The sequence below is a fragment of the Pezoporus occidentalis genome, unplaced genomic scaffold, assembly GCF_034315485.1.
Source record: "Pezoporus occidentalis ecotype Australia unplaced genomic scaffold, CSIRO_AGI_Poc_V1 ctg12, whole genome shotgun sequence".
In the NCBI taxonomy this organism is placed as follows: Eukaryota; Metazoa; Chordata; class Aves; order Psittaciformes; family Psittacidae; genus Pezoporus; species Pezoporus occidentalis.
Window position 1 is genome coordinate 556,579 of NW_026912994.1, and position 17,998 is coordinate 574,576.

At 39.1% G+C, this 17,998-nt stretch overlaps 1 protein-coding gene across 1 annotated transcript in view; it reads left to right on the plus strand.

The window, feature by feature from the left end:
- The window catches only part of LOC134157804 (von Willebrand factor D and EGF domain-containing protein-like), a 199,922-nt gene that overhangs the window by 159,374 nt on the left and 22,550 nt on the right, over positions 1–17,998 (plus strand). The window contains 6 exon segments of the mRNA XM_062607159.1: positions 257–842; positions 844–1,142; positions 10,553–10,648; positions 11,420–11,515; positions 13,882–13,977; positions 15,502–15,597. Coding sequence (XP_062463143.1) covers positions 257–842; positions 844–1,142; positions 10,553–10,648; positions 11,420–11,515; positions 13,882–13,977; positions 15,502–15,597 — 1,269 coding nt within the window.

Here is a 17,998-nt window from a genome sequence, read left to right on the forward strand (position 1 = left end):
TTTCATGAAGTTCATGAACTGCCACCTTGTAATTCAGTACTGCAGTTCCCTGTGCATCCAGTGCTGGTGCTACCCTTAGCAGATAACACCATGTCATTCCTATGTCAGCCATCACAAATGTGCCCTTAGCATATATGACAGATTAAGTCTTGCTTATGGAATTGATGTTGTTTGCTCATAAGCTAAAGGTTCACTATGGTTCCTTCAAATTCTAGACCAGCACATTTAGCTAATATTTATCTTCCTTCTGCCTTAGTTTCAAGATCTTCGCAAAGCCATGTGGATTTTGCTGGAAGAAATATTGAAGATGCTAAAGGCTCTCACCAGGAAGACATTTTAAAGACATCAAGACACATACATGCCTTTCTTTCCCAAACCCAAATTCCAAGACAAGAAAGCACACACTTTCTGGAAAGAAACTCCACAGTTGTTAACACTCCCTCTCTTACAGTGAAAAGGAAGACTTCCCAAGCTCACACGCTGTCACCAGCAAAAACTGGTATGGAGTCCAGAGCACCTGAGAAACAGTCTTTTCTTGAAAAAAGAAATAATACCCACACTTTCTTTCTGCACGAGGGGCCAGACCCCAGTGCAACAACTGTCAGTGTGACAACCCATACCCCTCTTCATTTTAAGCAATACAAACCAGGTATAACGCAGACTGTTCTTTCTCATCACAACACAAATGCAAGTTCATTCTTTGCAAGGCCACATGCTGTTCAGCAGCCTCGTTCCATGTACAGGTATTCTGCCAGGAGATGGCCTGGTCGAGTCACAGTCTTGAAGACTAAACCATCCCAAGACTTACCGACACAGCAGCAGAGAGCACCTCCTTTGGCAACACACTTCACCTTTCCATTTAATAGATTCTTCCCTTGATACAGCTCCCCTGACTGCTAGCATCCCAGCAGGGTCAGCTCCCCAAGCAGGGCTTCCAGAACAGACCATGGTAGCCAGAAAGGTGTACAACACAGTGATGGATCATGTGAAACTGCCAAAACCCAGTGGTGGGAGGCATCAGAAAGTTGTTTGTGCTAATACACTATGCTTTACTGGTGTGCAGTGCGAGCCAGATGAAGATGGAGGATTTAAATGTGGGCCTTGTCCCACTGGATACAGCGGTGATGGAATTACATGTGAAGGTAAGGGGGAGAATCCTCTTTCTTTTATAACTTCAAATCTAGTGAGTCTCCAAAGTAAAAATGTATTTTGATTATAAATTTGGAGATTTTTCTAGCTGGGAACATTCTGACTTTCAAAGCCAATCATATTTCAAAATGATAGACAAACATTCTATAACTTTGAAAAAGCTCTTTCTGCTTAGAGAAATTACATTTATTTGATAATATCTAATCTATTGAAACCAGGTACAGATTGTGATCTTGCTTACCCTTGCTTAAGGCCAGATTCATTCTACTGAAGTCATTACATTTAAAAATACATAAAAATGCTGCGGAAAGAGTAAAATTGACTCAATTTCTCTATACAACACATTCTAGAAAAAACCTAATTGTTCTACTACCTTAAAAATGACTTTTAAATATCTAATATTTTTAATACAAAACTGAACTTGTCATCTGAAATGTATAGAACCCGAAGGGTTTTCACAATATATTGAGTTATTTATTAGACAGCTCAGAATGCCTCTGTAAAACAGTAGTATTATGCACATTTTTGAAACAATGAATTCCCTAACTTAGCTATCATTTATTACACCTTTTGTTGAAATCTCTCTGATAAACTGATCTCTTAATTGGCCTTTCACTACAGAAAGCAAAATTATTTGTATAATCTATTTCATTCTCTTTCACATATGGTTCCTCAAGCTCTGTGCACAGAGAAGGCAGGTGTAGAGGGGGGTCTCAGCTGTGATGCACTGTGGAGGACCTTGCAGGGATTCCTTGCTGTAAGCAAGGCTTCATGGGGGTGCAAAGCCCCCAGCAATACTGCCGCCTTCTGAGGCTGGAGATATATCAGAAAATGCATAAGAAAAAGTTACTGTAATCTTGGGTACTATAATTTTTGCCTACTTCCACATTTCTGAAATGCCCCTGTTAAAGGACTGAAGGTTACTTGGCACAAAAAGACACTGTCTCTGACCTCTGCATTATACCCAGGGCTGGAAGAGTACCAGGTAGCTCCCAATACTAGGAAGCCCAAAAGCAAATCTGACCACAGAATGGCCCCCACTCAAAAAACAGGCCCATGGACATATGAATATTTACAAATATGGGCATATGGCTGCTTTGTGTATATTTAGTATATACTATCAGTATAGTCCTTAAAACATAAACCTACCTCTGCCTTTTACTGTCTCACAAGATGAGATATTTTCTTCACTTACTGGTATTACTGAAAGTCTCCCTGGAGAGTCCTTAGGATGAAATACATCATTACCAACACCCTTCTCTGTCTCAGGGCTTGATAACATGATGCACAAACATCATTATTTGTTTCTCATCACTGACCGTGTCACCTGAGTCAGGAATTAACCTGTCTGCTTCCTGCTGCTTCTTTACTCCGAGCCCTTCTGTGCACCTGCAAGCAGTACCCTGGAGCATGGCCAGCAGTATGAACAGCACCCACTGTACCTCCAGTCGTTGATGTCTCTTCCCATATCAGATGTAGCTTAGCCATCATGAGAGCCGAAATTGAAAGATAAGGATAATCCCTTAGATTAAGGCCTGCCATAACCTCAGCTATCAGCACCTTAGAATGCTGCCACGACTGTACCAACTTCCTTGAAAATAGTAGTACCATCTAAGAACAGGAGCAGCAAAACTGAACAAGTGATCAAAGCTCAGATGAGACCAACATCTGCAAAACCTTCAGGCTTCAATGCAATATCTGTGGCAAGTGAGCAAAAGTTTTGACAGACTCAGACACGATAGTTGTCACCATCCTATTTGATATCAAAATTCACCAGGATTAAAAAGTAGCAAGTTTTAATACCTGTGGATCTTGAGGAGATGTGACCTTTGTTTAGCAAGAGTGTCTGAAAATACTCTTAAGATAATAAATACTTTACCAAGTGATATTATGTTGTGACAGAATCTAATTTTTTTTTTTTTTCAGGTGTGCAGATTTAAAATCAGGCTTGGAGGACTGGTAGGGAAAAAATAAGCAACATCCTGAAAATTAATTTCTCTTCTAAAGTAAATCCTACCACATTTTATATCTGTAATATTATCATCCCTTTGGACAAGAACCTCAGTCTCCCTGTTAGGTTTTAGTTGGAAGTCCTCTCCCTCTACTTTGTCTTCCTGCTTTGGGAATCACAGATTCACAGGAGTGCAGGCCAGAAGAGACTACTGGGGATCACCAGGTCTAACCCCCTACCTTCTTTTGGAAGAGCATAGCTAGATGTCAGTGTGTTTGCCTTATATTCAGGCATCTAAATTGAGACAAGTTCAGATGCTCATAGCAATTTTCATTTAGATCACTCCCTGCACTACTGACAACTTTGTCATCTGTAAAATGTAGGACCTTGCTTTTGCCCATCTTGCTTTGGTGTAATAAATATTACAGATTCCTAATTATTTTAGTGCAGATGAGGTAAGATGAACTAGCTCCTCAAGGCTCTACTCATCACTCCCATGCCCTTTCCTACACCTGGCCAGACTCCCAGCTTGTAGAGCTCTTTCACCTTCATTCACAAAGGCAGTATCACCATTTATTAGTGGCCTAATGTTAATACTACTCCGCTAAGCAGGCAAGGCCTTGAAAAACTTGATTTCAGAGCAGCATTTTGGAGATATCTGGCATCACCTACACAATAATAAAAAATAAGTAGGGGTGATAAGGCCTGCTTTAGTCCACTGACTTCTCTTGCATGTTCTCTTGCAGAAGACGCTCACTGGCATTTATGGGGTAATTAACCAAGAGTTCCTCTAGGAATGAGAGAAGTTATTAAATACCTGATTTCCACTCTCAGCACAATTTTAAGTATATCTACCATATATAGCCAATGCATTGCTATAGCATACTCCTAGCAGTTTTACAGGACAGAAAATATCAATCCCCTGTCAAAACGCACTGCAGAAGTGTCAGAACACTCAAGGATCTTTAAATGTTCCAGCTCAGTATGCCAAGCAAATAAAAATCTACTACTTTAATAATGTGTAACTAGCTCAAACAGGATTGTTTTCAGAACGCTTCTGCTATTTTGTCTACAAGGGCTTAGTAAAATTTGAGGCTAACGCTCTGAAATATTCATTAGCACTGTTAGTCACCTTGGGCTCATCGTCCTGCTTTTGTTACACACTGTACAACAGGAACACAGACAGGCCTTCACTTTCAAAGATGCTGTATCTACTGGACAAGGAAACAAATGCTGTCTTTTCCCTAGGCTCAGTTATTCACCAGGGTCTGTGTGTATGGACCTGTCTGAGAGCAGCTGCTCTACTTCTTGAGCTCCTTGGAGTGCCCTAAGGTGGAACATGTCCTTTCCATTCAATACCAGGGTTGAAGTTTAAAAAAGGATCTGCTCTGGACATCCTTGTTGTACTTGCTTCTAAGAGACCTTGACCTGAAGACTAAAGAAAGATAAGAATTTAACCCAAATATCTGGTCATTATCGTTCCTATCTCTATCCCCAAGTTGATAGGGCGTGTCTTGTTACTCAAACTGTACAATTAAAAAGTTAAAGACTAAGTTCTGTAGAATAAAGACATTTATTTAAAATTATTTTGGATTAGGTGACAGTTGAGGACTAGCATTTTTTTTTAATTTTTAGTAGTCATAAAAGTTCCTCAGGATTCTATGGAATATAAAGTCATGCTACTTTAGAAATATTTTCTTAAAAATGTGAAGTCAGTAAAACTCTGGGATATTTTATCAGCTTTGCACAGTATTTCCTAAGGAAAGAGGACATCTAGTAGTAGTTACGTTTTCTGCCCAAGAGTTAAAAACACAACATTGCCTTGACATTACAAAACCACTGTTCAAACCTAATAATTTTTAAAATAACAGGAAAGATGGAGTAGGTGGGAAAGTATTATGACCTCAGGATTATCACCTGGATGAAGCAAGGCAAAAAAATTCAGGTAGCCGACAGTCATCTGTTCTAAAATTTTACTGCACAAAGGCACTACTGTGTCAGACCAAAATTCCTTCCCCTATCTCCAATAGCTATCAACAGCAGATGTCTGTAAGTACATGGGAAAGATACAGGGATACTGTTCAGAACAGTCCCTCAGCGAGTCATGGATCACTTGCTTCAAAAAGTCAAGCACCCTGTTCAGCCTTTCCAGGCCATGTCTGATTTTGCAGTTTTCTATTCTGTCCCTCCAAGTCATGTCTTTCCCAAAGACCTAATACATTCACTTGTTCTTCACACAAAAGCTCTACTGTACCTTTGTTTATCCCTGTCACCTTTTTCAACATCTTCTCCACTTTTACTGTATCTTTCCTGAGCTGGGTGATCAGACCTGAACATGGCATTTAAGATGCAGCTCAGTACAGATACAGACCATAATAAAGTCTGGCATTTTGTGCTCTGCTCATTTCTTAACAATTCCTAACACTTTATTTGCTTTTTTGACTGCAGATGAGCATTCAGGTGACATTTCACAAAAAGAAAATCCATTAGGACAACCTAATCAGAACTGTTGTCTGCATTTGTATTCCAATTTTTTCAGTGACGTTAATCTTGTTAATTTCCTGTTAGCTATGAGGGGACCCAGGGACCAACCACAGGCCAGCCAAGCTCACCTTGGTGCCCGGCAAGATCATGGAGCAGATCCTCCCAGAAACTATGCTAAAGCACATGGAAAATAAAGAGGTGGCTGGTGACAGTCAATGTGGCTTCACTAAGGGAAAATCATGACTGACAAATCTGGTGGCCTTCTACAATGGGGTTACAGCACTGGTGGAAAAAGGAAAGAGTAACTGATGTTACCCGGACTTAGGCAAATCATTCGACATTGTCCTTCAAGACATCACTGTCTCTAAACTGGAGAAGCATGGATTTCATGGATGAATAACTTGGTGGATAAGGAATTGCCTGGACAGTCATGCTCAGAGAGTTGCAGTCAAAGGCCCGATGTTCAAGTAGAGACCAGTGACAAGTGGTGGTCCTCAGGGGTATTGGGACTGATCCTGCTCAAAATCTTTGTCGGAGACATGGACAGTGGGATTGAGTGCACCCTCAGCAAGTTTGCCAATGATACCAAGCTATGTGGGGTAGCTGACCTGCTGTAGGGAAGAGATGCCACCCAAAGGGGCCTTGGCAGGCTGGAGAGGTGGGCCTGTGTGAACCACATGAAGTTCAACAAGACCAAGTGCAAGATTGCTGCACATGGGTCAGGGCAATCCCAAGCACAAATACAGGCAGGTCAGAGAATGGACTGAGAGCAACCTTGAGGAGAAGGATGTGGAGGTGCTGGTTGACAAGAAGTTCAACATGAGCCAGCAACATGCACTTGCAGCCCAGAAGCCAACCATATCCTGGACTGCATCAAAAGGAACATGACCAGAAGGTTGAGAGGGGATTCTCCCTCTCTACTCTGCTATCATCAGACCCCACTTGGAGTACTGTGTGCAGTTCTGGGGCCCCCAACATAAGAAGGATGTAGACCTGTTGGAGCAAGTCCAGAGAAGCGCATGAAGATGGTCAGAAGGCTGGAGTACCTCTCCTGTGAAGACAGTCTGAGAGAGTTGTGGTTGTTCATCCTGGATAAGAGAAGGCTCTGGGGAGGACCTAGAGCAGCTTTCCAATACCTAAAGGGACTGATAAGAAAGCTGGAGAGTGACTTTTTACAAGGACATGTAGTGACAGGACAAGGGGTAGTGGCTTTAAGCTGAGAGAGAGTAGATTTAGATTAGATATTAGGAAGAAGTTCTTTCCTGTGGGGGTGGTGAGGCACTGGCACAGGTTGCCCAGAAAAACTGTGGGTGCCCCATCCCTGGCAGTGTTCAAGGCCAGGTTGGATGGGGCTTTGAGCAACCTGGTCTGGTGGAAGGTGTCCCCACTTGTGGCAGGGGGGTGGAACTGGATGATTTTTAAGGTCCTTTCCAACCCAAGCTGTTCTGTGATTCTATGAGTGTTTGGATATTTATTTCACAAGTGGGCTCCAAACTAATGGACTATTTAAATACTCATACAAGTTACTTTAATTGCACTAATACATGCTTTAACCCTATGCTTTATTTCCTTTATCTGTGTATCTTACATAAACCAATAATGCGGTAACTTTCTTTTCCATTTTTCCCCTCCCTTACACTGTACATGTTCAAGCTTCTTCTATACATTTAGGAAATTAGATTAATACATCTTTGAAAGAAAATAAATAACGTACAATGATTGCATGAAACAAGGTAGACTATGCTACTTCCAGTGAAGTCTGTCCTGACCTGACTGGTTTTCAGAAGTTATGCTCTCACGCCTCTTAGCCTTGCTTTAGTACACCCAGGACTTCAAATGCCAGACGGCACAGCAAGTTTACTCAACTGTTGGAAATGCTAAGCAATAGCTCTTTTGTGGATGACATTTGCTGATTAGGCTATCAAAAATGGAAGAAACAACATAGCGTCTTCTATTGCTGAGTACTCCCAAAGTTATCATAGAAAAACTTACAAACTGTACAGAAACTTACAAAATGTGCATGATCTCATTTTAATGGAAAAAAAGAAATTCTGGGATATTTCCCAAAAAGCCCTTTCAAAGAAAACAGTAATGGACTTCTCCATTTTCACCTCCAGATTTTAAATTATAAACATAAACATACATATATTTGACAGCAAGATTGACCATTTGCAGCAATGGTTTCCTCTTTACTGTTATTTTATACCATCCAAAACCGCTTAGTATAAAAACACTGCAATACCTTTGTACAATTTAACAAGTGTTTATGGAAAAAAAAATATTTATTCCAGAAGATGAAAGATAGAAGTTTTGGAAAGGAATTGGATGCAAACAGTATCTTTCTATCATGGAGGGAAATATATTTTGGGTGAATACTGCTCTTGCTCTCACACTGCAGTCAGTGTTGTTTTTATCTTTTGCTATTCACCAGTAATACAACAGTTTTAAACACTTTACTATTAAATGTCACCATAGGAGCTAAATGTTTTAATATCCAAAATACCATGTTCTTTTCTGACAGTTCAGATGCATCTCAAAACGTGTAAAGGCCAGATGGAAAGTATTCTATTCAAATGAACATACTCGCTTTAAGTGCTACATACAAAACATGCTGAAATAAAGCATACTATGTTTGAATGTCACTGGGCTTGGCATAGCACTTAGGCACCTGGAGGCTTTATGCAACCATCATCCTACAGGAAATGCAATCACATTTCACATACTTTAAAAAGAGCATTACATTTTTCACAGGTTTTGTGTTTCCCTGTCTCCATGCAGAGAATATTAACCAAGTCTACCTACCATTTATTTTTAATTGCAAAGAAATCTCTTTATAAACAAGCCCTGGGCTTATGCAAGCCCAGCAGAATGGAGATGTTTCAGATGGACATATGTGAGCAGACAGGTCGGCATCCTCCTCTCAAAGCCCTCAACCAGTCACTGACTTCAGTGAGATTTATGACAAACCCCTGAATGTGAGTGATGGCTTATAAATGTAGTACTGCAATTTTAAAGAAATAACAAATGTATTGAAAACAGCATCAATTTCTTTCCTTTTCTTCCACTTTCCATTTCATTACAGACTGCTACCTACTCTTTGCCCTAATAGCACAAGACCCCAAGCTACGTGAGCCTCTGACCTGCTCCAACAGCTGCTACCAGTGGCTGAATTAGAAAAACTTCAGGGAAGTTTAACCCTAACTACTTAAATGGATCTAAAACTTAGTTGTACAGACAATGTCATTCTTTTTACTTCTATTTTCTCACAGATGTACACTTCAAATTTCAGCTAAACCTATGCTGAACTGCAAATGTCTAAACCTCCTTGCCCACCAAATCAAAACTAAATTTAGCTTAATGACATTCTCAGCATGTATATTATGGATCTAAACTATATCTAGTGAGTTTTCTGTTCTCAAGCATGACAAATCCTAAAGATATTTTAATGCAACATTGAAAATTTCACAGTTAAAACTGTATGGTAATAGGAAATGTAAATACTGAGGTATCTGAAGAGCAGATCTAATACTAAATATTTTTCTTTAATGTTATTTGTGTCAAAATGATTTATTTTCAATTACCTTCTTGAAGCTTGTCTTTTCAACTGCAATTGGATAATGTGTAGTGACTTACATTACGTTTTTGGATGGCAAAGTTCATATTCAATGGCTTTATCTGAAGCTTAGTGATAATAACAAGGAGGCCTTCAACACATAATGTTCATTTAAATTATGTGATGCTACACGTATTTGTCCTTCATGTAGCCTTCCAATTACACAGTCCATTTTCCAGTTTTAAGAACAAAATGTGGTACACTAGGTTTTGTTGTGCTTTTTTTTTTCCACAGTAACAATACTTGAAAGATGCTTTGTTTCAGACTTCCTTAGCTTCATTTGTATTTTCCTTGGAATAACCTTGCTTAGCTTCATATCCATTATACAAGACAAAACCCTGCCAGTGAAGTGTGCCAAAGTACAAGATTTTTCACTGTATTCACTTCCCAAGAGCAAGGAAAGACATTTTTCATTCTATTATGTGAGGTGGCTTTTTTTTACAAAAGCATGAGAGCCAGCTGACACACATGACTTGCTCTGCTCCTGCACACAGCACTTCTTCAAGTGTCAGTGGCCATATTCTACCTCGAGTGGCCTTCTCTTCTCCTCCATTTGGCACACAAAACTACTTCTTATTAAAAGGCTACAAAAAGAAACGTTCATGACACCAGATGTCAGTTAGCTACGTTAGATGTTAGGTTTATCTGGCTAAACCTTCCAGGCCCCTTGCACAATAACGCCATTAGGCTCATAACGATCAACATTTAAGAAACAAACCAGTGTCTTCAGTAAATAGCCTGTTTCAGGATTTGCAGTACTTTCCAGCTTTATGCAGTACACCTGCTCATCCTCTTTCTTCTACAGAATGATGTTGCACATTGCAGTATGTCAAGAAATCATTATCTAACTTGATGCTTTGTCTGCAGGTCTCACACTACTTATTAAACATTAAAATCATTACTTAAACATTTGTCATTTTGCTGAAAAATTCCCATGCAGTTCTTTTCTATACAGAATAAACACTTCATCTCTGCTTTAGTGACTTCTAACACCTGTTAAGCTTTACTGAACATCCACATGGCGAATTTGCAGAGAGGATTGATCAAGGTTTTATTATTGACTACATTTGTACTTGATCCACTCTTAGACTTCAAAAATACATACTTAAAAATGTGCATGCTCAGAAGTGAAATATGGTTATGTTAAAGTCATTCCCTTGCAGACATTATATAGCTGCTCATTAGGGCTGCATTACTAATATAATACTTTTATCCTGCAGTGTTTTCCTCAGTAGCCACATTACTTGTTGGATTAATAAAATGGTATGGGAAAAGTAATAACAAGTGCTGTGCTCATAACCACACAAAATGTAATATTTCAACTGTATCTTCTTTCTCATCTTTTATTCTTGCAGTGCAGTGTGATCCACCATGTGAGAATCAAGGAACTTGTGTATCCCAAAATACTTGTTCTTGTGCTTATGGATTTGTTGGTCCTCGATGTGAAACAAGTATGTATAAACTCATTCAGGCTTTTCTCCTCATTACATGTTTGAATCTGCAGAAAATTAGAAGACAAAGAAAGCTTTTTTATTTTTCTATATTTCCCTTAAAATGATGATTGCATACAGCAAGAAAATAAAAGTATAATATGTTGAAGTAATGCAGTACCTAAATTATTTCAGAGTATATATTTACCAGCAGCATAGTTGGATTATGTAAAAATATGCACATCTATATCAACATTTTCTACAGGAAAAATGCTTCTGGAAGAACAAACAAACAATCAAAAATGTCCATGTTATTTAAAGTAACATTTATGAAATTCAAGGTTGTGTGAGTGAATGCAGTAATACTAATTTTGAGAACACAAAAAGACAACCATACCTATTGGGAGTCACATTTTTGTGCAATACAAGTTGCAAGAGAGACTTAATATATAGAAGATCTGGGGGGGGGAAGGGGGAATCCTTCAGATCCTTCTATAGTAGCTGAATGTTGAAACATAAGCAGTTTCATTATTGCAGTCCTCGCTGCTTATTTAAATACCGGGTTGCCCTTGACAGGAATATAATTTTATCTCTGAATCAGAGCATCTGGAATACTTAAAAAGTAAAGAATTTTAGATGCAAGGTTTCTATTAAAGAAAGAAAACCAAGGAAAAGGACAGATTCATCCCTCAGGTTGGACAAATACAATCAGGTATTTGCTGTAGTAGAACAACTTGAGGATCTGCACTGGTGTTACTGATAAGAGATTTTGATCCTTTGTGTATTTTCCAGTGGTGTGTAACAGACACTGTCACAACGGTGGGGTCTGTGTGTCACCAGATGAGTGCAAATGCAGAAACGGATGGAGCAGCCCTTCTTGTGAAACAGGCAAGTCCTTAGAAATGACTGGTCTCTCATGTACTTTGCCCCTGAAATCCACATGATTCCCACAATTCAGTGGTCAGATTGGGAATTGTTTAAAGAATTAAGACATAAGGAGACCAGTTTAAAATTGGACAAGAATATAAGGAAGCAAACATGACTTCTGCTGCTAAGTTAGCAGCTACATATGCAGTTCTAACTCTGCAAAGTCAAAGGAAGAGAAGTGAAACTAGAAATGGACTTAGAAACTGAGACTGAATACAGTGATTGTTGTGGTCCAGTTCTTGGATTTATTTTTGCCATTCTAGAAGATGGCTTGTGACTGTACAAGACAGAACAAAAGCCAGTTTGAAAAGAGAAGTAACCATTTGCCCCTAATCTCAAACATTCTGCTGCCACCAGAGTTCACACTGCTCCTCCTGCCTGTGTCTCATACTTGTAGAGTGCCTACAAAAGGCATCCACGGAAGTGTGTGTGCTCAGAGAACAGCCTCCTTCACACATCAGTACAAAATGTCAAGGATTGGATCTAGGCACCTATTTCTAGTCAGGACTCAAATTTTTGAACCCTATTTTGAATGGATACTGCTCAAAACTTCCTCACAAGGTCTAAGTGCTAAACAGTGGAGCACATATTTTTCTTCCAAAGGCACAGTAACTTCAGCACTCACCTGGGATAAGGCAAGCAAAATAGTGAAATACTAAAAGGAGCAAGAATGAGCTTAATCAGTTTCAAACCTCAAGGCTACAGAGGCACTCTGCCTCTGCAATAGCGAATATTAAATGACTAAGACATCTTCAGCCTACATTACCTTTCCTGGAAGGTAAGAGATGTCATTTTAACCTTCATCTCCCAGAGATTGCTCTTCATGTAGATGTTGAAATGACAGACCTATTGAGGACACATAAATTAACTTAAGATCCATGATAAATGACTGGTATTGCCACTAGCTATTCTGGTTCCCACCATCTTCTCTTTTTCCTTATGGAGATTACACTACTTTCCTTGAGTTCTGCAAATTTATTTTGGGGTGGTTCTAAACAGGATTATTCCAAGAGCAGGACAAGCAAGAGCAGCAGAAGCAGTAAAGCAGTAATTTCCAACCCAGAATAACAGCAGCAGGATTTGTCTGCCTGGCAGTACCTTAGGTGAAAGACTATCAGGCTCACCTCTCTGACACTGTTTTGTGTGCACTACACGGAATATTTTGTGGATACTGTTGAGGTTTTCTGCCTCAATGTTAAGATAGGAGTCTCTGGATGAACATATATAGTAACAAAAAAAATAATAGAAAAAGGAACTTAGGGGACCTTACCAATGGAAACATGAAAACTGGCAGAGTATGGATATCTGTGAACTAGCTAGGACAATGAGGCAACTAATCCAAATTCACCATTAGCAATGCATGAAGTCAATTTTGACTTCGTAAGTGATTGCTGCTTAGTCAGAAAAGCCTCTCATCTAGACTACAATTTCACTTTTTTCTTTCAAAATTGACATTTTATTTCTGTTTTAGTTCATATAAAACATTTTAGTGACCCTTAATTTATTTAATCTTAAATGTATTTAACTTATTTAATGGGCTATTCTGTCAGATACTGAAAGACAAAGGGAATAGAGGGAAAAAGACTGTTTTAAAGTGTCACTCTGCTTTAAAATGAAAACATTATCAGATTCTTTATTCTTCACACACTGACTTTCCAACTAAACTAATTTGCAATTCTAATACTTCTTTATTTCAACAGGCAGGTACTTGCTACATAGAAATATGCACGACAGCTTTTAATTCCTAACGCCTGTTATATCTTCTCCAGCAATAACAGATAAATAAAGAGGCAAAGGAAGCTCAGTCAGTGGCTTTGTTGGTGATGCATGAGCCAATATGCTGGGGAACTGGCATTTCAATGAGGCAGAACAAACAGAGTCTTTGCGGGGCATACCTATTAAACTTCACGGAAATGCCACGATGCTCTGCTGAATTCAGACAAAGCAGCAAATGGTTAATAGCTCATCTCCACCTTATCCAGGCTGTATGCAACCTGGCTACATTTTACTACCTTGGAATCATGTTTGGTGAGGATACTAGAGTGGAAGCAAATGAAGTGTGCAAATCAAAGTAAGATATCAGAAATAAACTATTATGTTATTTTTCATCCCCAAAGCTATGCTAAAACACTACTGAAATCCTCCCACTGTGCTGACAATGAATAAATGCCGCAGCACAACTGACCAGCAAAGATTGTGTGAAATTTATCACAATATTATTACAAATGTTTATTCTAATGTCATGTGCAAAAGCAAAAGTGTGCCTACTTTAAAAAATTCAAAATCCTACGAGATTCACAAAACTATCATCTTGTATTCACATACAGCTGTGTGCAATCCTGTATGCTTGAATGGAGGAATCTGTGTACATCCAAATATGTGTACGTGTCCTTACGGTTTCTATGGGCCACAGTGCCAGAGAGGTAAGAAAGTTCTATTTATCATCTTGATAAAGGATCCAAGCTTAAAATATAAACAGCAGCCTATATCATTACCTGCTCCCACATGAAGTATATCCAGAGACTTTTCTTGTCATAACTCCCTTTGTGTTCATTTGATGTTATAGTCTGTCACAAGTCCACATTATGTTGTTCTTAATGGTATTCTGAAGGAATAAGCTCTTATTTATGATGGCATTAATGATAACTAAATAATTATTCTAAAACTGTCTGAAGTTAGTGATATCACTAATTAACAACTGTTCAATTAAATGTTAAAGCTTGGCTCTACTTTATTCATTTTGCATACTCTACAATGTGTACTATACTGTGTTCAGAGTCAGATGATAATTTATCTTCAAATGTACTATCTACATGACCCCCCTTGACTGTAGTGGATGGGAGACTTGTGTAGAACTTCAGACCCTTTCTCAATGATCTGATCAAATATTGCTCTGCCTGACATAGAGCAAGGACCTGATTTTGAATCTCTGTTTTTGGTTTTCTTGCTCACTTTGTGCTGCAGAAGTCAAAATAATGAATACTTTAGCTACCCATTTGCTCAGGCAGGATACACATGAGAGGCAAATTTATGTTTCGGGCTCAAATAGCTGTGATTATACTACTGTTTTTCAATTTTTTGAGCATAGCTCTAATAGCCCCTCCTGAATCTGGAAGTATAAATGCACTCTTATTACCAAACCTGAACTATTTCAATATTAAAAGTTCTTTTCTCTTTCTCTCGCTCTTTTGTTTCCCTGGAGTTCCTAGATGAATGCAATACCAATGCATATTTTTGCAAGTGAATGACTCACACACATAAATCTAATTGCAAATGGAGCCTGCTGGAAGCTCTTTGTTTTTGTGATGTGGGGGTTGAAGGAGAGTGAAAATGATACAGACTCTGTAATTTGATGATCTTTCTTTTGAGGTTTAACACGGAAGGTGATTTTAAACATCTAGGTGATTTGGAATTTTATCATTAAGTGTCATGGTTTAGACAGAACTAAAACTTGAAAATAAAAATCCCCATTTGTGGGCTATGGAAGTGATACAGGGAGATAGTGGCTGGATGCTGAATTAAAAAGCATCCTTCCTTCTGCTTCATTAGAAAGGGGAAAGAAATAACGCCAAAGCCAAGCTAGCAGGTATCAATCACCAATCTATATTTCAAGGGCACAATCCCTTGATGAAGGCCATTAGCTAAAGAGTAAAAACCTAAGAGATTCTCAGGAATATTACAACCACCTAACTGCAGGTACCTAAGAGACCTTTGGCTGCTAAGAGTCATGTCCCACATTATTTCCACAAACAAGAGAGAATCATAATCTCCAGCTAGGAATCTCCCTGAATCACCCTTTGGACAGACACCTTCTCTATCCAGCAGAAGTAAAAAACCCCTGCAGACTGGTCTCCCAACACAGACATCTACATAGGGAGCCTGTATTTAGGCAATGTTGATCCCCTGTGTGATCTTGGTGCACAAAACTTTTGCTTTCCTTTCCCTAGCTGTTTGCATTCCTCCTTGTAAGAATGGTGGTCACTGGCTACAAACCAATGTATGCTCCTGTATCCAGGGCTACACTGGAAGAAGATGTCAAAAAAGTAAGTTACAAACTTCCCTTTTCTTTCCAATGTTTTCTGACTCATAAACAGTTTTTATCCTTTTCATAAATGTTCAACAGAATATTTAGTCTGGATTTATGTCATGACTTCCTATAGTCCTATCAGAGCACTACACTATGTCTAAAACCAACTTGTTAATTAGAATAGCACTAACTCAAGTCAATGTTGGGAGTAGAACATTTTGCTAGAACCCTCACTAAGTATCTCATGCATTCAGAATGGGTAACATTTGTGTTTGGAGATGAATTATTTGAGTTTGTCCTGGGTTCAGCAGTAGCAGCCATTTTTCTCCTTCTTAGTAGCTGGTGCAGTGCTGTGTTTTTGACTTTCAGCCTGGGAACAGCACTGATAACACTGATGTTTTTAGTTATTGCTCAGTAATGTTTACTCTAACCAAGGACTTTCTGAGTCTCATGCTCTGCCAGGGAGGAGGGGAAGCTGGGAGGAAGCAGAGACAGGACACCTGACCCAAACTGACCAAAGGCGTATTCCATACCACAGCACAGCCCACTGTATAAACTGGGGGCAGTTACCCGGAAGGGCTAGATCACTGCTCGGGTCAGGCTGGGTACCAGTCGGTGGGTGGTGAGCGTTTGTATTCTCTCCCCTTGTTATTTCCCTTATCATTATTATTATTGGCGGTAGCAGCAGTGGTTTGTGTTATACCTTAGTTACTGGACTGCTCTTATCCCAACCCGTGAGAGTTACATTCTTTCAGTTCTCCTCCCCATCCCTCTGGGAGCCGGGGGAGAAAGAAGCGGGGGGTGAGTGAGAGGCTGCATGGTTGTGAGTTGCCAGCTGGGCTTAAGCCACGACAGCATTAAAGATTTTCTTGAGGTAAAAATAAAGCCAAGGGCAGAGCTGCTAACTGAAATCCTTAAAAATATGAGAACATCATACTTCTAGATTAATTAAGACAGTTAGTTAGTAATGCCTCAGCCTTGCCTTTGTTCTTGTCACTGAAAACTCCTTCACCTTAACATTGGTATTCATATTCAATTCTTCGATTCTTCTGGGGAAATAGGTTATTTTGGCATTTTTACAGACTCTATTGCTCAACAATATCTGTTACCCGGGGAGTTTAGGGTATGTATGTGAAAACTTTTTTTTTTTTTTTTTTATTATTTCTTAACCAGTTTGAAATTGGCAAAAGGGGAGCTGTGAAAACAACTATCCTTGGCAGGAAGAATCTGTATGTTTCCAGAACACTTTATGTCTCTCACACACAGAGAAAAAAAGCTAGTAAAAAATCCCTTCCAGCAACAAAAGCCCTCTCAATCCCCACACTACAGCTCTCCCCGCCTTCAACAGGGAGAATCACGACACAATTCTGCCTGGCTGCAAAGTACACAATTGAATAGTCTGCTCTGGCAGGAACAAGCTGGAGGGAAGAAAGAAGAAAAAAACCCCTTATGTTTGGCATCTTGTTTTTGAGGTTAGAGAACATTAGAAAAGTGCTGTTTCCAGCTTTAAACATACTACCACATCTCCAGACAGATCAAAGGAAAAAGAGGTGATCATGACTGCAGCCTAGCAAAGCACCCACCTAAATTCTCTAACTGCTCCCGATACAGAGTCTTTCTTTCCATTTTCAAAATGTTTATGAGATTTTGTGGCCCATCTTGGTATAATCTTTGCAAAAAAGCTCTCTGATATGATGAAAATATTTTTGTTCTGTAGAGTCTAAGCCTCCATTCCACTTCAATAACCACTATATAGTCTGTTTTATTTAGACTAGTGTTATAAAAACTTAAAGGACCTGTGTTTGTGATGAATGAAGAGAAACATGACTAAGCAAAGGCAACTGCTACTGTTTGCCTACTCTTACTGGTCACTGACTGCTACTAGGTAAAAAATTTTGCATAATGTTTCTGTTTTATTGCTTAAATTCAACAGAAAGTACATTATTGACAAAGAGTTAATCTATCATATAGCTCATTCTGTCTCATTTGCAGTGTCACTAGCAGTATATATATATGTCTTTATACATCTATCACATTAATTTTGATAAACTTGCAGCTGCTTGAGGTGAGACCAGCCCTATGAGCTGTGTGCCTGAGTGGTCAGAAACCCAGCTCGGAGATGATCTGTGTAGTGCTTCTGCTAACCTTCCTGCAAGGTGTATGGCAAGAAAGAATCAGAAAAATAACCAGTAGATTTCTACTTTACAGCAGGTTTTCTCTGGATTTGAGCATCTTTTCCATTTGCCTTTGAAGACCCCATGAAACCAAGCTGTGCCCTGAGTTTTTAAGTAAGGAAAAGAAATTCATGACAACAGCAAAACTGTTAATAGATACAAAATTTACCATAAGTTTAATATTGTAACAGCTCCCATTTGTAAATCACCAGGACAATGTGCCACATTTTCAGAGGAAACGTC